The sequence below is a fragment of the Spea bombifrons genome, chromosome 4 (genome assembly GCF_027358695.1).
Source record: "Spea bombifrons isolate aSpeBom1 chromosome 4, aSpeBom1.2.pri, whole genome shotgun sequence".
NCBI classification, from domain to species: domain Eukaryota; kingdom Metazoa; phylum Chordata; class Amphibia; order Anura; family Pelobatidae; genus Spea; species Spea bombifrons.
In genome coordinates this window covers 40,602,368-40,627,174 of record NC_071090.1, presented here as the reverse complement: position 1 = coordinate 40,627,174, position 24,807 = coordinate 40,602,368, and the positions used below count along the sequence as shown (strand labels likewise).

Sequence of the window (24,807 nt, the reverse complement as noted above, 5' to 3'; positions counted from 1 at the left end):
ACAGTTCAGGTTTTCTTTCTTTGTTTGCCACAAATATTTCACTTTAACACAGTGGACTGCTTTGCTTAGGCTAATGACATAAGATCTTACTTAAAGCTCAATGTGGAAAGGCTGGTATGAGTTTAAAAGACATATGGAAGGCCCTGTATGTAATGGGAAACATAATATCCAAAATACGTATCTGGAAGCATCTTGGGCTTGTGAATTATTTTTCAAGTAGCAAGGTTTCTGAATATTCTATACATCATAGATAGCAGATTGGGATTTCATAGAGTCCCTAATATCATCCTACATGCATGGCCCTGAAAGCAAGTGCATAAAAAAAACTGCAGAAGTAAAGGCAACTCAGTTTGAAAACTAAGAGGTATAAGTACAAAATTGTCATGATTCAATATAAAGGCATTTTATTAAAATTCATGGTCATTAAATCATTCAATGATTTAATATCATCGGAATAAAGGCACTGGGATTCTCAAGGTGCACCTTTTTAATTTTTGTTACCATGCTTGACTAGACATCAATCAGACTTAGCCACAGTACCATTTCTTCACTCATTACATAATATTGATGTAGTGATGAAAAAGGATTAAAAATTTAACTTATATTTAGCATTTCAATAAAATTACTTTCCATATCAGATTTGGAAATAAAAGTTTTGGGTTAATAAAAAAAGGCAGCTGAACAAGAAAGAAGTTTACTTTGCAGATTTTTTTTAGTTAACAAACCAAAACCTACAATGCATAATAGTTACACAATTAAACGTACAAATATCTCAGAGTAAAAATGTTATTCTGAAAATCCTGTTATTACGAGATAGAAAAATAATGTATTCAAATCCTGATAATGCAGAAAATACCATTAAATCCTTATGTTTATCTTCCAAATAAATACATTTCAAAGTTAAAAGTATATGCATATTTTTTATGAAACAAGCCACAGTATAGCTTATATTGGAGCTCTATAAATGTTTTTTTTTCCTTCTCCACATTTCCAAAAAAACAGGCTGGGATGGGCAACCAATGGAAACGTAAAGCAATTTTGTCTCCTGCCATGAAATATTATAAATACAGGCACTTGGTTATGCAAATGAAGAATTGCAAAACTTTCAAATAATTTGATGTCAGCTGAATACAATTTTGCATGAAGTCCATTTGAATTCAGTTGTATATTTAAAACTATTTTACGTAGGGTCAACCCATTCAAAAACAAAAGTAGTGCAAAAGCAAGACAAACTATTGTTTATATAATTTGTGCCCATTTAGAATGAGAACACATTTATTGCAGAAGGTGAATGCAGTCCTTAGGAATCCACAAGGTTGTCATTGTCTTGACACGCTGCTACCGTTGTGCTAAATTCCTTGAAATTGAAGATGTCTACAGATTTAGACTATTTAACCCCTTATGTGAAGAAAGGTGAAAGAAGCGACTCCCCACCATATCGTGTGAAAAAGTCTTCCCTTTTGGTTTGTTAAAAGTGAGCACGTAATTTCTTGTTCTCTTCCCGAAGCTTTTCTATTTCAGCGACTAAGCCCTCGTTGATAGAATACCGCTCTAGTAACGTATGTATTTCACTCTGTAGAAAGGGGAAAAAAAAAAAAAAAAAGCTGAACTGTAGGAGTGCACAAACACAAAAAAGTTAAAATGCACCAAAGAGTAAATAAAAAAAGAAACATCTGCATTATTTATGTGAATCCTCACACAAAGCACATTTATGTAAATCGAACTAGAAAAAAAAATGCCCGACTAAATGTCAGGAACAGAAAACTCATCTTGCAAGAACAACCACGCATAAAGGAAAAAACATTTTAAAACATCCTGGAACAAGAGTGAGTTAAACAGCAGGTAATGTTTACTGCAAGAATTTACGGCAGGGTTTAGAGTAGCAGTTATGCTAATAAAAATAAAATGCAGCAAATTTAAAAACACAGTGCCCGATGTGGTGTCATATACACTGAAGAATAGTTTCATGCCTGTAACCTAACAGCGTGTGAAAATCTCTTGAATTACTCCTTTAGATATGTTTCTAATATCCATTTAGAGGATGTCAAAGCTATACCTTTTTATTTGTGAAGGAATATGACGTTGATGTGACTCAACATCAATAAACCATAAAAAATCCACATCTCTGCTTAATACAACACAATCCGTAAAGACTTATCCTTCCTGTCAATATAACGGATCTGTTAGGTTGTCATACAAAACCGCAAAAAAAAAAAACGTGGTGCAATGCAGACATTGCAAAGCAGTTAAAGAATAACTTCCATGTTTTCATTACCCACTGCGAAATGAACCTTCCCTATAGCGGTATAAGCCATTAAAACAATATTACTGAAAGGCCAACTAATAACTTATAAGGCAATATTTTACAGTTTCTTAATAACTTTATTTCAGTTACATGTGTATTAAAGTTTTATTACAACAATCCTTTCCCCACACAAAAAAAAAATGCTGAAGCAGCACGTCTCCGCACATTTAATATTAAAATATTCCTACTGATTGCAGGATACCACATACTTGTGCTCCTTATTTCAACTGTGTATTTCACAACTGCTAGTCACCACAAGTCAAACAAGACCATTCAGTTTCAGCTTCCAATACCATTTAACTCATTCTTGATTCAACATGGCAGACATCTGATAGCTACTGCTCAGTTTGTGCTACATTATATTAATTGCTCATTTCTACTTCTAAGATGTTTGCTGGCTTTATCTCTAACTTATCACTTAGACTACATACATTTATTTGGTCTATATTACAAATACTGATTGGAATCTAAGTTGCCCTGGTAAAGAAGCCTTGCATTGAAACATATACTTTGTTACCTTGACAATTATCTGATATACATCACAATATATTAGTATAGCACGTCAGACATTTTCTGGTACATACCGACTGTATATGAAACTGTTTTATCATTTCCACTTGCAAATTGACTATGTCTCTGTGACAGGCTTCCCTGTAGGAACAAAGTACAGGAGAAGTTACAGTTTGTTGGTGATCAAAATAGAAATCAATTTATAATTACCCTTCAACAAAGCTCCAATTCCATAACAAAATTATATCATGCATTATTATGCACCTTAACTACTTTAGATTGTGTGCACTCAGTGGTAATTACTTCTTTTCACCAACTCCTTCTGCTAAAGGGAAGAAACCGAAGCAACATTTTTAATTACAATTCTGGTTTTAATTACAATTATATAGAATAAAAAGGTTAATGGTATAAGAGGGAAAAAAAGAAAATCAGGGATTGTATGATCCTACTTGCTGTGAAACTAACTATAAATGTGTCATTAATGGTGCACGTGTATTTTATGTTCATTTTTGTTTTTGTAATAAAAACAGTGTCCTGTGTCCCATTCTAGTTAAAGCAGATCTGTCACTTTCCTCTAATATCAAAGGTTTGTACGATAATGTTGTTTAATAGTGTTTACGATATATATATATATACACACACACACACATTATATATACACATACACACACATATACACACACTGTTATGTCTGGAAATATTTGTACACCGACATAAGTTGTGTTATTTCGGCTGTTTACCAAAATAAGTGTAAATTACAGTTAAATCATGAATATGGTCTTAAAGTTCCATCTCAGCTTAAATTCGAGGAAGGGTTTAGGAATTACAGCTCTTTAATATGTAGCACCCTATTTTTCAAGGGACCCAAAGTACTTGGACAATCGACTCAAAAGCTGTTTCGTGGACAAGTGTGGGCGATTCCTTTATTATTTCTTTGTATTTGGAAGCTGTTGCTGTGATCCCACAAATTGGGTCAAATGAGCTCTCAATGCAAGTGAAACAGGCCATCCTTAGAGAGCAAATTTCCCCTTCAGAGAGATAGCAGGAACACGAGGAGTGGCCAGAATAGTAGTTTAGTACATTCTGAGAAAACTAAAACTCACCGGTGAGCTCCACAACAGAAAAGGGCCTGGACATCCACAGAAGAAAACAGCGATTATATTATATATATTATACTATACACATACATGAAATTGAACACCACATTGGTTATATGACCAGTTATCTTAATGCATATTGTATATCCTTCAGTCGGTGCATATAAAACAATAATCCAGGTTGCTTACACTGTTCCTAAACCAGCAGCCGGCGTCTCTTCCAGCTAAGTTCTCAACATCTGCACGTTGGCTGCTTGCAGGTAGTCTCATACCTCCGACTACCTGCAAGCAGCCGACATCCAGATTTTGAGATAATTCAGTTATCTTTACTCCTTGATGTTGTGATTTGAATGATTACTCCCCAAGTTATCCTCTAGATTTTAAACTCGTTTGAGCCGGGCTCGCCTCACCTGTTTTCTCTGTTAGTCAATTTGTTATGTTACATGCTACTTGTTATGTCCTGTCTACCCATTGTACTGCGCTACGGAATTTGATGGCGCTATATAAAACAATAAATAATAATAATGTCTCCCCTGTTGCTGGTTATTATTAGTTCAAAGACATAATAATGCTTAATAAACTTTGCAACTGTGAAAGATGAAATGTGAACACTTAGTTTGGTCTAATTAATGTAAAGTTGTTTTTAAGTTTTAGTCCTGTAGAGTTTTTACTGTCCAACCTAAAAAATACAGAAATAAAACCATATCTGAACAGGGCCACCAGGAGGTACTCTGCATTAGCAGTTATAAATAAACACAAACCTATTCTCTGAAAAACATGTACAAATTTAAAACAAATAACCGAGCATTAGAGCTGAAACAACGAATCGATAAAATCGATAATAATCGATAACGGAAATCATCGATAACGATTTCCGTTATCGATTAATCGAGTGATCAATTCGTTGTTGGAGCACTCGGCTCCTTTTACTTACCTCCGCGAGCGTTCCCCGCTTCTGCTACACGCTCTGCAGTCTCCGCCTTCTAGCTACGTGACGGATGTGACGCGTTCCGGAGGTAAGTATTCTTCATGTCTATGTGCACGGATCGCACAGAGCCACTCGCACAGAGCGAATCGCTCTGTGCGAATGGAGCCACTCGCACAGAGCGGTTCGCTCTGTGCGAGTGGCTCCACTCGCACAGAGCGGTTCGCTCTGTGCGAGTGGCTCCACTCGCACAGAGCGGTTCGCTCTGTGCGAGTGGCTCCACTCGCACAGAGCGGTTCGCTCTGTGCGAGTGGCTCCACTCGCACAGAGCGGTTCGCTCTGTGCGAGTGGCTCCACTCGCACAGAGCGGTTCGCTCTGTGCGAGTGGCTCCATTCGCACAGAGCGGTTCGCTCTGTGCGAGTGGCTCCATTCGCACAGAGCGGTTCGCTCTGTGCGAGTGGCTCCATTCGCACAGAGCGGTTCGCTCTGTGCGAGTGGCTCCATTCGCACAGAGCGGTTCGCTCTGTGCGAGTGGCTCCATTCGCACAGAGCGGTTCGTGAGTGTGGGTGCAGGGCAGAGTGGGGGTGGGGGTGCAGGGCAGAGTGGGGGTGGGGGTGCAGGGCAGAGTGGGGGTGCAGGGCAGAGTGGGGGTGGGGGTGCAGGGCAGGAGACTGGGTGCAGGGCAGAGTGGGGGTGGGGATGCAGGGTGTGAGTGTGGGTGCAAAGCAGAGTGGGAGACTGGGTGCAGGGCAGAGTGGGGGTGGGGATGCAGGGCAGGGTGTGAGTGTGGGTGCAGGGCAGAGTGGGTGCAGGGCAGAGTGTGAGTGTGGGGGCAGGGCAGAATGTGGGGGCAGGGCTGGGTGCAGGGCAGAGTTAGAGACTGGGTGCAGGGGCACAGTGCAAAGTGCTGGGTGCAAAGTGCCAGTGCTGGGTGCAAAGTGCCAGGGCTGGGTGCAAAGTGCTGGGTGCAAAGTGCCAGGGCTGGGTGCAAAGTGCTGGTGCAAAGTGCTGAATGCTGGGTGCAAAGTGCTGGATGCAAAGTGCCAGGGCTGGGGCAAAGTGCTGGGTGCAAAGTGCTGGGTGCAAAGTGCCAGGGCTGGGTGCAAAGTGCTGGGTGCAAAGTGCTGGGTGCAAAGTGCTGGGTGCAAAGTGCTGGGTGCAAAGTGCTGGGTGCAAAGTGCAAAGTTTCTTGAACAGTAATAGTCCACCTCTTTTCAGAATGTTTGGGGTTATTTTGTTTCATAAATATTGTGTTTGGGTTCTTGTACTTTGAAAATATTGTTTTTTATTACATCATAACAAAATAAGAATGTTAATGTAAATTTTAAGTTGTTTTTTAACATCCAGTTCATTAAATTCTTTTAAATAAACGAAAAATTTGCATATTGTTTTTTTTTATCCGATTAATCGATTAATCGAAAAAATAATCGGCCGATTAATCGATTATTAAAATAATCGTTAGTTGCAGCCCTACCGAGCATCATTCATAGACACAAAATATACAAATATTATTATGGCCTCTGATCTGCTTCACCAAGCTAAAATTTAATTACGCAGAGGTAGCCTTCGAGGGATCTGCATGCTTGAACACATTTGGATTAATAGTTGGCTTTTGCCAAACAAAGATAATTTCAACATTGCAGCTGAAGATTCTTGCATTAAACAATCATTCTTTAACATGGACAGGATTGGGGGTATTACTTTTTTATTATAATGTTAAATGGTCACATGGTACACGGCAGATAACAAAATATTACAGCATTCTTGTTATGTCTGTTCTTATATTTCCACATGTATGCTGGGGGTAGTTTGTAGTATAAAGTACACAAAATTATGTGTTCACACGTTATCTGGCAATAATGTATTTGTTGCATTAGAAAAGAAATAAGAATATTCACTTGCTTGTTGACTGGACCGATTCTAACTGGATTTTTCTTTTTTTCTGTGATTCAGAAAGAAGAGCTACATTGTTTCTTTAAAAAAAATATTTTTGTTTGCTCGTGTAGATATTACTTTTTTTCCATGCGCAATCATTCTTTGGTTATTTTATTTTATTGATGAGTTAATAAAGTCTCTGGGTCTCCAGTACATTAAAGGGCTGTAATTTAAGTTGCAATATTGACAAGTGATTTTACTTTGAGTCTCCAGAGGCGTTCGGCTCTGTGTAGACCTACACATGTGGTTCACAGGCTTTCAGATTCAACAGCTGGCTCGGAGTCTATCTGTTCAGAACAATGCCTCCTGAGTCCTATCACAGTTCACAACGATGGAAAGGGTCACAGATCCCCACTGTCAGTTGCGTTTCTTCTTCACAACTTCCAGACATAAACCCATCTGGTAGACTGTCTTAATACACTGTCAAGCTATGGAAGGGCTTTTTAGGTCATCGCGAGCAAGATAATGTAATGTGTTCTGAAGCAAACATCAATAAAGTGCTTGCTCAGTCGCTATGGTTTACAATGCTATTAGAAATGTATTCAGACAAAAGAAAACAGCAAAAAATATATTTACGTATAGACCATTAGTCTCGGACCAAATTAAAAGGAGGTTAGGTAGAATTATATACATATTACATATATAAATATTTTTATGTATATTTGTTAACCACAAATAACAAAAAGTAGATTGACTTTCTTCTTTAAAGCAAAAAAGAAAAAAAAAGTGAGTTAGGTGGTTCTCAATATAATTATAAGTTATAATTTCTTCTCTGTTATTACAGGTTTCAAGCAATATCTTCAGCGCAATTATGTCTTTATGTTTATCATCCTAAAAACAACCAAATGTAATTTAAAAGTAATGTGTATCTAATTGATTTATCCAAGCCGAATAAAAGGAGCAATTTTAGACTAAGTCATAATTACACTATACAAATTAAATCACAAACAAGCAGTGCTCGGAAGTTTGATACCTCGTAGACAAGGGAAAAAAGAAGAAGCATATCACTCCTCCTCGACATGCTTTTACCAACATGCACGTCATGACACCTAGACCACTGAAAATTATATTATATATATATATATATATATATATATATATATATATATATATATATATATAAAATACTATTTATTTAATGCAAAAAAAGTTACTTCAGTAACTTCGGGTTTGGTATATATCTATTTCAAAATAAATTATCTTAAACTGATGCAGAGAGCCATGCTAAAAATATGTGAAGTCCTAGCAGTCTCCCCTAAGAGGTGACTTGCAGTATATGCACAGCGCATCACTGTTTTCCCTCTGAAACCTTCATTTCCTTTAAGCAAAAAAGGTTAAATTAGTTCTGTGGTCTGCATAATGGATAAACCAAGCAACCTAAGCTTTAGTAAAATTAAGTTAAATAACTAATCGATGTGGCTTTTACTTGATAGACAACCAAGAGAACGGTGTCGCTTTACCTCTTCAATCAGATTATATGTTGTCTTTAGTAGTACTCTCTGAAATAGTTCAGAACAGATGATTGTATAAGACTGCGGCTGCTGGTTTACCAGCATCTTAAATACACGGAAAAAAATATACCATGCGTTCAGGAAGGGATTAAAGGGGCACTACTGTCACTTTATTTAGTCTTCAGGTCCACCTCTAGCTCACCTTTCCTAGTCCCTCTTCTGCTTCCGGGCTAAACTTATATTCAGCAATATTATTATTTAATTATTGTTACGGGTTCACTTGTACTTGTTGTGTAAAATAACTCATTCTAGATTGTAAGCGTGTTTGAGCAGGGCCCTCCTTACGATTTTGTTTCAGTAAGTCAAATTATGGTATTTTATTGCCTACTCTTCAGCTCTATAGAATGTAGTGGTGTTCTATAAATATCTATCCATTTAAGGAACATAATCATTGCATAAAACCAAAAGGGCATTAAAATGACAACTTAAAGATGCACACCATTAACCAAGCTAATAGTAGGTTATTATTTTGGTCTCTATTGAAACAATATTACTTAGACACTGCAGAAGAGAAAAGAAAAGCAATAAATTACCGGAAGTCATCAAGTGTTTCTTCAATCATATTTTTGATGAAGTTAATTTGAACAGATGTTAACGGGGCTGCACTTCTATCACTAGCAAGAGTGTCTGCAATTTTTTCTGACAATGAACTTGCAACATCAGTACTGCTCGATGTGGGTACCTTTGTGGGACCTGATAAAGCAAAAAAAAGATTAGTCAAAGCATTTTACATTATACCCTGGATACAGTCTGGGAACTATCAATAACCTTATATTAGTCACGCTTCACAGACACATCCTATTAGAAAGAAACAGACAATGGAAAGCTCACTGGGTAAGCTTTAGAAGGCCCCATGTGTTGGTGCCTTTATCATGATTTCAATTACATATTCTTCCAATTGACAGTACTACTCAGAAACTCACCACTACAAACAATCAAAATAAATTACAGAATCATTTTCGTGACAAGTGATAAGAGGACCAAAGCCAATTAACACACAGAAAAAATACATTTCCTCACGAATGTCAGGGCTAGACAAACACAAGCCTACTTACTTGCCACCAAGTTGCCGTTGGAAGGGAAATCCTGTTTCATCTGGGACATAATCTGCTTTCCTGTTCTTTCAATAGCTTCTGGAGTCCGAGATATAACAGGAACAGGTGAAGTATTGAGGTTAATTAGCTCTGGGTTCTGTGTTTTTGAAAGCTTTAAAAGTGACAGGAAAGGATAATCACTACAATAAACATGCCATACCATGATTATATTGAAGGTAAGCTTTAGTCAGTGAAAAAAACACTGAAACCATAAGGTTATCTTGAAGACATTGATAGGCGTTATTTACCAATTTAGTACTCTCTCTCATTTCTTGTTTAGAAAAATGTGGTTTCCTTGTTCTTGTTTCTGGATCAGGACTTTCATCTTCTTCTTTTATAGGGCTTCCAATAATTAAGTGCAAAGGGGACGAATGTATGCCTTGAGAGTTGGCACCAACAGGATTTCGTCTTGTTGAAGGAATTGTATTGTATTGACCAAGGTAATCAAGATCTAAAGAGTACACAAAGATCACTAAGACTGCTACAAAACGACCAAAACTCATCACAACGCAAAGGCATTTATATCATGGTTTGATATTGTGTGTTTGGAACAACATGCTTAGAAGACTGAAAAATACTGCTAATCAGTGTTAATCCATGGCAAACCCATTTGACAGTTACTTCTCTAGCCTTGATCAATGTGCTAGTGTTGGAACCCAATTAGCTTTAGGCGGAGGAGAATAAGGATTTCAATCTTAGTCAGGAAACTGTGTACTTGTCAGTTAAAACAAACACGGTTACAGGTTATGTCTCGGGACAGGTCAAAGTTCCCAAGGCCAACAGTTAAATGCAAAGCCAACACAAGATATACCATGTGTGCCAATCATTACTAAGAACTTGAGGGTTCTTAAAAGTTCCTCAAACGTAGATACTGTAGACCACCTAAAAATATACCACTTACATTTCTATGACTAAAAGTAAAGTGGTTTTGATGGAGCAAGTCAATAAGTCATGTAATAACTAAAGCACTTGATGACAGCACAACTAAAGCAGTCACCAAAAGTAGAATGCATTCTGTGTCTCTCACGTGACATGTTTGGCCTTTCAAGTGTATTTGTCTTTGACTCTCCAACTCCTTTGAGACAGAAAGCACCTCTTAGTTTATCCCTCCTCTTCGCTTGTCCACTAAACTTATAGACATGGATAGGCACAATGTCCGTAAAAGGACCTACTAGGCTTCTAGGAACATATTCATGACGTACCATTTCCTTTGGAGACAAAGTCATCAGTTGCTTTAAGATGTAATGCATCTAAAAGATAAAACAAAATTTGTGTGTTTTGTTTTAGTGTTATATACATATATACATATCTATAAATAATCTCCAAAGGAGAAAAATATTATTACAGGTTCTATCCTAGGACACTGTAAATCTTTATTTTTTTATTTTTTTATTTTTAAATCTAACCGTCAGAAGAGAAAACTAGATGTAGATGGTCTGCTCCACCACGGCTCTTTGGTCGGCTGCTGCTGCTGCAGGCTTGGCATAAATGCAGTTCTCAAATAACATTGCCTATCAGAACATTTCCATTTCCTTGGTAATATTAAATATTGTTTTTAATCTAATATCCCTAACAAAAAGACTACCCCGGGCTCTTTTGTGGCATATACATGAAAAACTTATGCAGAGAAGCAAATATTTATAGTTATATGCTTATTTGAGGTGTTTTTATACTGAACTCATATATTGGTAACGGGGCCTTATCTCTGTGACACATGTAAAACCGCTTCTCACGTTCCTATCTATGCAGCTAGAGTATAAGTAGAAGCAGTGATGACGTGTGCTGTTAAAGGTCAGTTGTGAGACGTGTCAGTATGGGAGAGAGTCAGGGTTGAAACAGGAACGTACCATCTCGCACTGGGGAGAATACGTCCCCTAAACTACTTCTTCCAAAAGAATCCAACGAGGCTTTTGTGTAATCGGTTTCTTTAGATGGGATGATATCAAGACTTGTACTGTGTGGCATGCCTACAGAAAGAGAAATCATTTAGGATTGTTTTAATTGATTGACTATTTGTGCCATAGTTTTGCACCCTAAAATCTTAACCAAGTTTTGCTTTTGTATTCTGGTGTTAACGTTAAACATGTTAAAGACAGCCAACTGAACATACTGCTCATATTTCTAAGTCAACAAGAAAAACGCTACTTGCGCTATAAGATGACCCCCCTGTTATTTTTTATGGCTTTTGAGACCTAACCTTTAGTTTACCGTTTAAAGGGCAATAAAGGATGTGAAAATGAAAACAATTGAGATTTTGTAAAATGCTAATTGTGTCCAGTAAATGGTTTATTTTTTGAGAAACATTAGACGTTCTCTTTAAGTAAAATAATCTTTACCATAATATAGAACTATTATATAATCAACTAGATATAATATTTTCTAGGGTAATCTCAGATATTCTCAGGCTAAAAACCTCAAGTTTCATGTTAGTTTCACATGTATAAGTAAACGACAAGATTTGTCCAAATTATCTCAATTTAAATAATGCTGTTGATGGATGATGTGGAACTAAAAATGTATTAGAAAAAAAAATACCTGTTTTTTCCTCATTTAGCTCGATCCCCTTGCTCTGCACAGTCATGGACGGCTGAGGTAATGTTGAAGCAGACACCGCGGGCGGCAAATCTCTGCCTAGGTTAGCACCATGTGCTCCTCCAACAACAGCACTGGACTTAATTGAGGTTTTCTTACTAGACAACTTACTCGAGGAACCTTTGCTAGACTGTAGCAGGGAAAAAATAATTTTTTTTTTTTAAAAAAAAGGTAGAACAAAAAGCAAGACATTTTTGTTTTTTTAAAACTATGTTATAGACTAAAGGCTCAATCATCCTACCTTGAAAATACTGTGTTGAAACTGGATGCACTGCACAGATGTTTTGTGCGCGCTGACAGTCTTCACTGGCGAGGTCAACATTCTCAAATCATAAAGGTAGATCTTACCGCGAGACGAGCCAACTGCAAGCGTTAGACCATCTGGCATGAAGTCAAAAGCAGTGAGAGGTGACTCGGCCACTACAGTTTGTAGATGCCTGAATGAGTTAGAGAAAAATATGAAATTACTATGAATGGTTCAAAAACAATATAGTCCTGTGCAATCGACTACGTCACATGGCTACGTCAAATACATAAAACAAAAAGCTGCGATGCTTGCAGAATTTTGAGGCTGTACTAGATTATTACTGCTGACAGCTCTAATAACGATGATGATTGCACTTACAGCTTCCTGGACACATCATAGCAAATAATTCTTTTATCCAGTCCTATGGTCACAAGCAGCAGATCATTTACTGGAGAGAAGCAGATCCCTGAGGCGGGTGCCTTGTGAGTGCTTTCAAACATGTGATAAGGGGTTTGGCTATTGGCATCCCAAAGAGTTACGCTCCCACTGTCTGATACCGTTCCCAGCATAAACTTCTTTACAAATGAATACTTCAAATGGCGAATGGGCTGCAGAAGTACAAATGCATTATTAGATAAGACACATTATCTGCTTATATTAACAGACACATGTTTATTATGAAGGATTCGTGTTTTGTGTTCAATTTCAACCAACTATATAACTATACTAGATAACCCTAAAAGCTGCCATTATATTCCTAAAACCTTCAACGGATGCATAAAAACAGATCTGGAATAGGAAACATGTTTTATTCATTACTAAGGTACAGAAAAGACCAGAGTCTATGTCTTAAAAAGAACACAGTCGTGCCACAATTCTTTGCATCGTTACATAAATGATTATCGACGCAGGCAAAGTGGATTTTTTTTAGTTTACTATATTGTTCTAGAAATATCAGGCACACTGTGGCCAATATTAACTGTCCTGCAGAGATAAGAGATTTGAGAAAAATTAGCTTTTTTTGTTCTGACTGTTTTATAGGTGCCATACAAATGCAAAAGGCTAAAAATAAGCCTGAGGAAACGCAGCAGTTTATATTTAAAGACAAAATGTTCAATTTTCTTTTTCACCTAGCATGTACTTCAGCTCAAGTTGATGGGTTCTCAAAGAACACTTACATAGCTACATTTTTTTTTTTATCGGAGCGGTGATATCATAATTTAAAAATATAAAACTATAATCCCTAAAAAAAATGTTAAGAAAATTTTTAAATCCAATATTAAAATCTGATGTTACAAGTAGTAATAGACTGTTATCAAGTATTCAGTACCTGGCTGCTTCCATGGCCGAAAGGTGTGCTGGATAAATTGGTGGTTACATTATGCAATATGATTTCTCCACTCAAAGAGCCCGAGGCAACATAGCAGTCATTTCCATTAAATGTAACACACGTTACTTCATCCTTGTGATCCTAGAAGAGATCGGCTGAAATAAGAGCTCTGAAACAAATACGTATCCATTCAAATACATCCTGATTTTCCTAGCTGATGGGAAAATATTCACAGCTCCAGGCTATAAGGTGCTATTTCAGATTTAGTAGCCGCACAATCTTACCTTTAATGATCGATGAAGTCTTTTAGATTTCAAATCCCAGATGTTGACCGTATTATCAAGACCGCCACTGACTACATACTGGGAGCTTGAATTTAAATTAACACAGGTCTGCCGTTTCTATGGGGGACAGAAAATACTTGTTATCACAGAGTAGTAGTAAAAATATTTTAGTATAAAAATAGTATCTATATAATTTGTACTATGATAGCCACTTTACTTAAAGTTAGACCTCCTCCTCCTCTTCAACAAGAGAAGAGTGGTTTTAATTCAAGTTATATTTCAAGCACATGCTACCATTCCCCAAATGAAAATTGGGTTTGCTTCCTGCTTTTGTATTTCTCTTAAAGTCAAATAAATAGGCATGATCAAATTTGGTCCAGCACAGTCTCTTGTCTGAAACAAGACGATCTAATATATAAATAGCGCATAAGTATGACTCCAAATTCACAAGAGATACGGTTATGGAAATACAAATCAACATTCTTGATTGCCCATCGAAGACTCCAGATCTCATCATTAACTAGATCTCTCAAAAACACCCAATGAACTCAAAAGTCGGGGCAGTGTCTCTGTGAATGAATGTGTGCAGTCCATGAGACAAACATATATAAATTAATCAATGCAGGGATGCTTTAATCAATGGGCATATAAAACTTGGGTTTTTACTCTGTTGGTAGCTTAATGTGATAAAAGCAAGGACACCAATTATTTGATAAGGAATGGGAAAGTATACTCGCTGACAAATGTGATATCATTGTCATTTTGATTATTGTAAATTTGAAAGTTTAATTTTGATACCCTACCCCATGGTCAATGTGAACGTATCATGGAGGACAAGGTCATTTCAGGCCTTTAAAAATAAAAAATCCATTGTTCCTACAAGTTATGAGGAATAAAATCCTGTATACTGGAAATAAAATAAGCAAAACATTTCTGATAAGGACTAACAAAACCAATATTTCATCTTGATTTGTTACCCCACTTACTTACCCCATCTCCAAGCTCCAAAAGAGAAACAGGTTTCGACTTACAGCTAGAAACAACTATTTTATCACCACTGCTAGAAGCGGTGACCAGAAAATGATCTGAAGTCATAGTCATGGACCAAGCAATGCAATTTGTGAAATTTTCTACAGACAGCAATGTGTGAATGTTAGTAGTACCGAGGATTTCTATCAACAAAGGTCAGCTTTAAGTTCAGTGTGAGGAGAATGAAAAGCTAGCGGCAGGTTAGCAGATCTGTAATATGGTTGAAGCTATAAACGACATAAAATAGAATTTGCTAACTTGCTATTGCCTCTGCACTTTTGATCTGAAAGTTTCACTTTGATTGAAGTTCAAAGCAAAGGCTCGCACAGTGTTGCATCCTCGGAAATATACCAGGCTCTCTTTAGATGTAAGTACATTTTAAATCTAGACACTGCGCCGCTTAAGAACAATATATTTTAAACAGATACATGCGTTGCCAATATGTGACCAATGCTACATTTTAAGAAATGCTATAAGTGCAATCAATTAAAAATCTTAGACGCAAGCAAACTAGTCTTCTGAAACAGGGGTACACTGTTCAGTTATTGTTTTTACTTTGTATTGTATGCAATATCTCTAATATATAGATATATATAGATCGCTGAAAACATTTCTATGGTAGATGGCAGCTAAGTCAGAATAATTACTGTACTGCTATGAAAAAGCCTTCCCTTCGCCTCACGCTTTCTCCGAAGGCTGCCAGACCAATCACCCATTAAAGAAGGAAAAACTATAAGAAATAATCATGCAAATCCTGGGAACGCGAAGTTAAAATGAGAGCTTTGTCTGCCGCTGCTTTCATGCTGCTACATGTATTAAAACTTTGGGTTTATCTCATCAGTGTAGCTTCTTTTTCTTCATTTTCCAACAATGGCACCTATTCCATGGAAGAAATGTAGAGGGAAGCTGGCAGAAAGTGCTTTTCTTATTTTTGTTATTTTTTTCATGTTTTAGTATGCGTGTATATAATATGTAGTTTTAAACAAAAGCCTTTCAAGCCCTTTACACAACATCCTCTTGGTTATGAACAGGTTAAACACCGATGAGCTCCACAAATCAGGCTAATACATTTAATTGTGTAATGTTAGTAAATAGGAGTACTCCACGTCTCTGTTATGGCTTTTGAAGTGGAAAAACAAAGGGGACAATCGTCCCACTGTCCAAAATCCACAGCATGGTAGATTTAAATGCTGGCACGTGTTGTAAATGAGCATTAAGACACTCTGCTAGTAACTACATTGATACATAGCCTTGGTTACTATTTTTCTCTAGCACTAGCTCCCAATCATCTGTGTCCTGCTGACAGGTCTATTTACAGCTAATGCAGTTGCTACTGTTTAAGTGGCAAAGTACATGGTCGCATATAGTAGGATACAGCAGAGATCCTAAATAAAAAAATAAATTAAAAAAACGTTTTAAGATATACATAAAAGCTTGGAAGGTAAGAAAATGAGAACGACAACCAGTCTATACAGGTACTGAAAGCTCAGGACACCTTTGGTGCATTGCTTTCTAATTAAATTAGATAAACCTATTAACATTTTAATACCATGCTGTGTGTGGTCAGCATTAACTTTTTGTGGAAGATGGGGGGGTAGAATACTAAAACACAAGATTTTTGGGGGACTCTGTAAATTCTGTATTTCAATTTGTTTTGAAGATTCACATTTAAGGAGGAGAAGAAACCAAAAATCAAGTGAGTACTTTCGGCCAACAGTTTCAACACATAGAACAGACCGTTTCTGGATAGAATCCAAATCTTTGTGGTTTATATATGGTTTATACCGAGATCTTTGTTTGGTACCCGATCTTGAAGCAGCATCACAAGTGGCAAGTCATATGCAATGATGCACCAGAGGATGAAGGAACCTCAACCTGACCAACAAGCTAAAAACCAAAGAAAAGTCCAAAGAATAAAGGATTTACTCAACTGCATAGAGTTCTAAAAGCCATCAAACAGCTCCATCCAGCTAACTGATCAATTTACATTACATTATGAAAAGCCTCTCAAACAACATAAAAGTGCTTATGCCCAGCAAGGCTAAGTAAAGCCATTAACACCAACCCCCAATAACATTTCTTAACCTGCAGGGGGAAGGGACAAAAAACAATCACATACCCAACCTAATTCAAGGGATTCCCCACGAGGCATTCAAATTCCAGCAAGCCAATATATAATATAAGTGTGTTGGGAGCAAAATGTGTTATATTTGCTTTACTTATCCTAGAATGTTAATAAATGGAGGAGGTTACAGTAAAAAGAGACTAAGGTGCAGTGAGGAGTCTAATCTATCAAATGACCTTTGCTAATCCTCACAAAAAGCATCCCAGTGAACAAGCAGGAAAAAAACAAAAAAAAAACAACTGAACTTATACCCAACTTCTGCACCCAAAACAAAAAACGCTGTCTTTTTCTAAACACTCCAGTTATATATGCTAAAATATGCACTTAACCCAAAAAAAAAAACCTGGGTGCAACATCTAATACAAAAATGGGCTCCTTTTTATCAGGGCCAACAAGATTTCATCATCAGGAACGTTCCATGTTCTTATGCAATATCACCATAAAACACACAAATTCCATTCACACCATTCTTACCTAAACACAAAGAAAAACAAACACACAAAATGTTTGTTTGCCACCAAATAGATTTCTAGCAATTCAATGTAGATATTATGAAGCATATTTTTGCACATGCTGCTCTAAGGTCCCAGCAAAAGTATAATTACTAAAGATGTCCTGGCTCGGTGTTCGGAAAGAAAAAGGGTCTAACAGAACAGATGCCTCCTTTATTGCCACAGCAGGACCACGTGGACTGCCAGGGACACCGACTAATCTACCTGAGCTTGTGTGATGTGACCCTGAGATTGTTCTAGACACATTAACCCTTACAGTGGCAGAGGTCAGGGTACATTTCTCCTGTGAGAGGCCAGGTCATTTTTTGTACTTTTGCCGTAGCTATGTTCAAGGTGACAACCTCAAAAATAACTTTCTTAAAGCCCTGGACCCCACTATTTTGGGAAAGGTAGCCAAGATACAACGCATAAAATGTTATTTCCCCCCAAGCAATGACAACTAAGATGAAGACTTAGAAGTAAGGTTGCCACACGGTCAGCTCCCGAGGAACCAATAAAACACCCAGAATATGCCTATGAAACATTTACAAACCTAAAGAAAATTATCTGAAAACAGTTATCCACAATGTCATGCTTGTTTTAGCATATGCCCTAAAACAAATAATTTTATATCAATGCTAGGAAAGAACAACCTAGAGATGCAGGTGGCGAACCTTGTGCTGCCTTCCGAGGATGCAATCTCAAACGACAGCAGCACCACTAGGAAAACGGCCACATTTTTATGGGAGAAAATTGACATCGGTCATTTCCTTTATTGCAAGTGGGAAGGTGCTGTAATTGAAGTGAAAGACTGATAAAATAAATCAAGTGTCACAGAGGCAAATACACCATTGCTTTTCCTATTTTGACAGAGTGACGGGCAGTGGTTTCCAATGTTTATTACACACGGTGAATAAGGCACCACCTTGTGTAATTGTTATCTCCGGCTGCACTAGAGACTTACTAAAAGGAAACAAATGCGTTCTCCGAGCAGGAATGCTCCATTGCCTTAATATAAATTGACTCCCTTTCCATCAGTGACTAATTAATGCAAGATTCTCAGCACACAATGTTACTTATGTCCATTATCCAATTTTACTTGTTTCAGTCTGAGAGTATATAGTTTTCAGGTGACGGGTGTTAGTTCTAAAATCCAATTTCTAACGCATCCAGTTCTTTTAACATGTTCTAGCAAAGATGTTCTCGGTAAAAGAGCGAATGGTGCTAAAAGCATTGCAGGTATTTAAAAAATGAAAATATAAAGGATTTGAAAAACTGCCAGTGAGCTACACAGATTTTTTTTTCCATTATAACAAAAAAGTAATTACTCATTAAACTATGGATCACAACATGTACCTATAGCAGAAGGTTGCAACCTTAAACAAATCCATACAGTTACTGCCACGGCCATTCCGCAATCATAACCACATATCATCCCACACTAAATTATGTAGCGATTAAAACAAATATTAATACGCAACCATTTTAAATGAAATCAACTATATATACTACCATTCAAAAAATTAGAGTAACTTAGAAATGTCCTTTTTGAAAGAAAAGCAAATCTGGCTATTAAAATAACATGGACCAGAAATGTAGACATTGTTAATGTTGTAAATTACTTTTGTAGCTGGAAAGTGCTTATTTTTAATGGAACATCTTCATAAGAGTACAGAGGCCTTTTATCAGAAACCATCACTCCTGGTTGCCAAGAGCACGCTGTGTTCGCTAATCCAAGTTCATGGCTTAAAAGGCTAACTGATCATTAGAAAACCCTTTGGCAATTATGTTACACAGCAAGAAATTTCCTTGTTTTCCATGAAAACAGCTGAGTGACCCCAAACTTTTGAATGGCAGTGTATGTTCTCAATAACTGAAACAGCAGAAATTGAAAGGAAAAGGCTGGATGGGGTGCGGAGAGAGATTTCCCTAGGTAAAAGTGCAAGATTTTTAGAAAGTTGGCCTGGCCTCTTGCAGGGTCCTACGTTAAGCACTAAAAGGGTTAAAAACGTGCATACTTTTAACGATCTGTACTGTTTACATGCTACAAAGTATATTCCTGCTTATAAAAAGGAAACAATTTAGGTCTGGGACAAGGTACCAGAAGTTGCTTTTATGTAAAGTTTTTAGTTTTGAGCCTATTCATCAAGCCTGCAACAGGTCAGAGCTATTCTTCAGACGAGGTCTGCCCTGTGCGCATGTCAAAGGATACTGTTACTGCTCCAACACAACGATGATACAGCATGTGACGGACTGTGTGGATTAAACTGCTCAACAACGGTCATGGATGAAGAGTCCCATATTTTAATATCATCTCCCGCTGAAGCAAATCTCATGCTGTCCTGCATGGCTACACCTGAGAACAATGAAAAAATAATGGGTTAGAACACAGAAGCACACAGATACACAACATCAAGGTGATATTACAGGGGGAAATAAGCAGGACCTATCCATTCAGCAAACATAATGCCTACCCCAAAGCGAATACCATAAACGTATTCGGCTGTGGTATATTAATTCACTTAAATAACAGGTTTCCTTATGAAAAAGTGAAACGTTAACTTGAACAATACCTTTAAAACGTTAATGTGGGAAGAAGTTTGCGACAATGAATGGTTTCATTATAACACACGCATCAATAGGGGATGCTTTGTGTTACAATTCATTAATATTGATTAGGCTCCGATTTATGGGGTGTAAGACAGATGAGTAAAAACAAAAAATGGCTTGAAAGTATTAAGCACCAATTAGTACAGTCGTCCCTTCTATGTTTTGCAATCAGGTTTGAGACAGTTTGTTTGGGTTGTGGTGACCACAGCCCTGCATGGAGTGGCAACAAAAAGAAACCGTCATCAGAAACATAGTATCACACACAACAACAAACACCACGTCCTAAAGCGCAGCCGGATAACTCACATTATAGCAGACAGTTCAGATTTCAGAAGTAGGGCACCAGCCAGCATGCAGAAAGCGCAAAGCAGGGAGCATATCAGGAACACAGCATCAGTCACTTTGTGGCCAGCATGTACACTTCGTTACGGGCCAAAAATAAAGAGGTAAATGTGTCTGGTTCACAACGCATGTATCAGGCAACACCTCCAACTGGTTAAATTATCCAAAACATATCTTCCTGTTTCCTATTACTGATCATGGAAAAAATCTTATACTGGTGAAAAAGTTTGGCATGAACGTATATTAAATTATAACCCTCTACATCCATAGTGTACATATCAATGATCTCATTTTATTGTATGTTGCTCAACGTGTGCATCTCTGATCCAACATATCCAATATCTTGTAGCCTGTCAGGATATGGGATGTTATGTTCATAATGCATTAGTCAAATACTTAGTGTGCTTAAGTCACGGTTACACATTACAAACAATGGTGTTCAGGTTGTGGTCCTAATCTAGCCAACTAACATTAAATCTAGTGATGTGCTGCCACTTGATAATTGATATTCCATCATTTAAAAAACGACCTTGCCGTCTTTCTAAATTTTGAAATGTAAATATAATTGATTTTAAAATGATGATTCCACTACCATAAGCTCATCATTGCATATTCCCATTATAACCAATATATTCAACACTTTTAAATCACTAGTGGCTCCAGTGCACAAGAAGGACCTCCATTACTACATGTTACGTAAGCAGTAAAAAAAAAACTACACAAATATCTTTTACAGCTACTAAGAAAACCCTGTTTGTGTAAGATCTACATCATTATTGGCAGCTTCTGCTGTAGAGTCCTTCCTGGTCTTACCTTCCTAAGATTACAATACTGCTAGGTATGATACATCCTTAGCTCTTGCGTTCAATGGCTGCCATTCATCTGCTTATCTGACCTTTAAAGGCAAATGTTGAAGGTTGAAAATGAATGAATATATATTTCCGATTCCTGTATCACTTGAGCAAATATCGCTGAAGCGACTGTCCCTTCTATGATAGCGAGGGTCATCAAACACACAGCACACGTGACAAACAGATATGGGCAGAGGATGATCTGATACACGGAAGGAATACTGCTGCAGCCTTCCATACCTATTTGAAATATTTTATCATATTATTGAAATATTATTTATTTGAAATTATAATTATGTATATCAGCAGACACGGACGATATTGCCTTGATCTTAAGACTAAGGTGCTTGATCTTAACAGCCTTGCAAGAATAGAGATTAAATTTCATATGACTTCACACCAAGGATAGAACATTCATATATTGATTTGTATCACGGTGCTTGTGTGTTTTTTACACTACAGGACCAGAGCAATCTTTATATTTGTGCTGTGACTTACTTAAAAAAGTTTCCCCTCTACGTTATTTTTCTTGGGGGGGGGACAAGTAGGCTTTTTTTTTTACCCATATTCATATAGGCAAGACTTTTTTTTTTTCTTCACAGTTTTACATGTATATATATTATAAGCAGCTATAATAAATTGGGGGGAAAAATACCAAAGACATATTTGTTAATTTGCCACGATATATACCGTATATTTAAACCTGTGTCTTTGGATCACAATCACAGTGAGAATAGAGGCAGTGAATAGTGCGTATAAGCACTGCCTTCGTCAGCTGACTGTATGCGTATGCGATTAGCAGTAGAAGCAGTCAGGGGATTTGTCATGGAGAGGTCAGCAGCGGTAGGGAGCCAGGGATCATGGCGACAAAGGAATTGATGACTTAACAGGTACGTCATTGGACCTGTAGGGACATCTTTTCATGACGTAACTAGTACTTGATTGGCTGCAAAGTGGTTAAGGGGACACCTCCAGCCTTCACAAGGACTTTACTTGTGGTGTCTTTAAATGGTTTGTGTGCTATGCCTTGCAAATGCCTGAAGACCGATAAGGCATTTGAGTGTGTCTGGACGACAGACTTAAATTATACTATGTACATGCTAGCATAATAACTACACTGCACATCGAATAGCCGCAAATTGTATTATTTTATATAGTGCCATCATATTCCACAGCACTGTACAACGAGTAAACAAGACATAAAAGATATTATATAACAAGTTAACTTACAGAAACAGGTAAGGAGCGCCCTGCTCAAAGGAGCTTTCAATTTAGAGAGTGTACGTTACAGGCAGCCGCCCAGCCTAAGAGCCAGCAAAACCGGCCATCTCACCGAAAGGGCCAGAGCTTAGGGCTTCAACACAGAAGACAACAACTTCGGGGGCCATTATATTTCAGGTCACATCTCTGACATGAACATCTATGTTAAATGAACATCTATGGGGTTTTTTTTTTTTGGTTTTTTTTTTTTAACGTGACTGTTGCAATAGTTGCAATATGTTAACTCATCCAGCCTCTTTGAAGCAATTTTTTTGCGCTTTGGGAGCTCCATTACTTGCTGCTTTTAATGGGGGCCAAATGTTTCACTTCTCTATCAAAAAACAGAAATCAAAACATTTTGCTTCAATGATCCTGTACGGCAATAATGAACATGTTGAAAGCCTAGTTGGTTCGAAGCTGCGTAAATGTTACTTATCCTTAGAATAAATCCGATTGCGGCCGTTATAGCATCGGCGCTGTTCACTGGGGATGGATGCAGGCCTGGCACCCATATATATCAAAGCAGAGCCAGTCCTGTGGATCCCATATGAAGGGCTTACAACCAAACAGGACAAGAATACTGGATCTCCCAGCACTTCAGCTGCCCTGGACAGACACTTTTGTGGCTGAAGCTGGTTAATAGCACACATTAGGGTCTCCTAGGAAAGGGGGACAGTTGGGAGGTATGCAGCACAGCGCCTCCTCCTGCATTCAGTGTTTGGGTGACAGGTTTATGATCACTGGGCTGTAAACTAGTAGTTGTTGTCACAGGTAACACGGATCTAAAGTAACTGACTGACACACAACAAGGGGTTAACGGCTGAAACCGACACCTGTTGGCAACAGCAATACAGGGACGCTCACTGTTTACACAACTATTCAAACCTCCCGCCATGTGAGACTTTAGCCGACGTTATTCCACAAGTTACATGCCCTCCACCCAAGGAACAAGTAAGTGAGTATGTCCTTCATACTACCGATTCCCAATAATCCGTACCGGTAACGGGGCTCGTTGCTCACCGCTCAGTCGAACTCTTCCCCCTTCTCCCCTAGTCTGCATCCCTAGCCGGGGAGCGCGGGGTGACGTCACGCAGTCTCTCCGACAGTTGCCGAACCCTTACGCACAAAGCGTGCGCGTTCACGTTTCTGGCAGCCGGTCAAAGTAGTTCAATACAACTCACTGGAACCGCGTACGGAACGGCGAGTGGGCCAAACTAGTTCATATGTGACTGATCAAAATGCGTGCACGCTGTTAACAGAGTTGAATGTTTGTTACAACACGGCAAAATAAAATGCATCTGTTCAATGAATGTGGATTTTTTTAAAAAAACGACAACCTCCTAATAGTACCTCTTCTCCTTCTGTACTAGTAGTATTATCCCGAGTTTATTTTATTGTTAAATTGTATATTGTCTGTATTAATATTATTATTAACTGTCCTATTATGCTGATAGCAATACGGAAACATAAACAAAAAAAAGAAACATTTAAATAAACTATATAGGGAGCTCAGTGATGTCACCGTCACTGATATCCATCACATATAATAGACCATATTGCACTGAGAACAGGCTAAAAAATGAGAAAATATATACCGTGTTTGCTCAATTATAAGATGACCCCCCAGAATCTAAATATAATTTTTGGAAAAAAAGCCTGAATATAAGACGACGCTATAGGAAAAACGTTTTACTAGTAAATATTAATTCATTTAAACTATTTTTTTCATATTTAATAAAATGATTGAGAAAATTATTTTTTTGTTTTTATTTCCTTTTATTTGCCAACCTGCCCCCCCCCGTTATGCACATCTGCCCCCAGGCTTGCCACTCTGCCCCCATAAATGCCTTATACCCTCCTATGTGCCAATGTGCCCATATGCCTTTTAACCCCCCTCATTGGACCCCAGCTGCTCAAACAGCATTTGAAGCGTTAAAGAAAAAAATGACTACAGCTCCTATTCTAACACTTCCTAAACCATCTAAACCATCAGCGGTAGGAGCTGTGAATATCACAGCATCAGGGGAATGATGGACAACTACATCCAGTGTCTTTCTTTTCCCGAACTTTAACTCCACCTGAACGTAACTATGATGTAGGAGAACGGGAATTCCTTGTCATCCTATGGTGAATGGTGACCAACTGAAGAAGTGCATGCAGAGGAGGGCTGGCAGCCTAAGGCCTGGGGGGCAAGTCAAGTGAAGTGGCCCATTGTGCAACGAATCAGCCCACCATACATGCCCATTAAATGAAAAAAAAAAAGTATT

At 37.9% G+C, this 24,807-nt stretch overlaps 1 protein-coding gene across 1 annotated transcript; it reads right to left on the bottom strand.

The window, feature by feature from the left end:
• Positions 1 to 1,352: 1,352 nt before the first annotated feature.
• Positions 1,353 to 23,638, bottom strand: NEDD1 (NEDD1 gamma-tubulin ring complex targeting factor). Its single transcript, XM_053463121.1, has 15 exons — positions 23,538 to 23,638; positions 19,690 to 19,833; positions 14,823 to 14,917; positions 13,833 to 13,949; positions 13,549 to 13,689; positions 12,597 to 12,826; positions 12,213 to 12,408; positions 11,915 to 12,101; positions 11,227 to 11,346; positions 10,582 to 10,629; positions 9,628 to 9,830; positions 9,341 to 9,491; positions 8,819 to 8,978; positions 2,890 to 2,956; positions 1,353 to 1,573 (listed from the first exon to the last, which is right to left on the bottom strand). Exons 2-15 carry the CDS (start codon positions 19,823 to 19,825, stop codon positions 1,469 to 1,471), a joined length of 1,956 nt encoding a protein of 651 aa, XP_053319096.1. The 5' UTR covers positions 19,826 to 19,833; positions 23,538 to 23,638; the 3' UTR covers positions 1,353 to 1,468.
• Between the last annotated feature and the right edge of the window lie 1,169 nt (positions 23,639 to 24,807).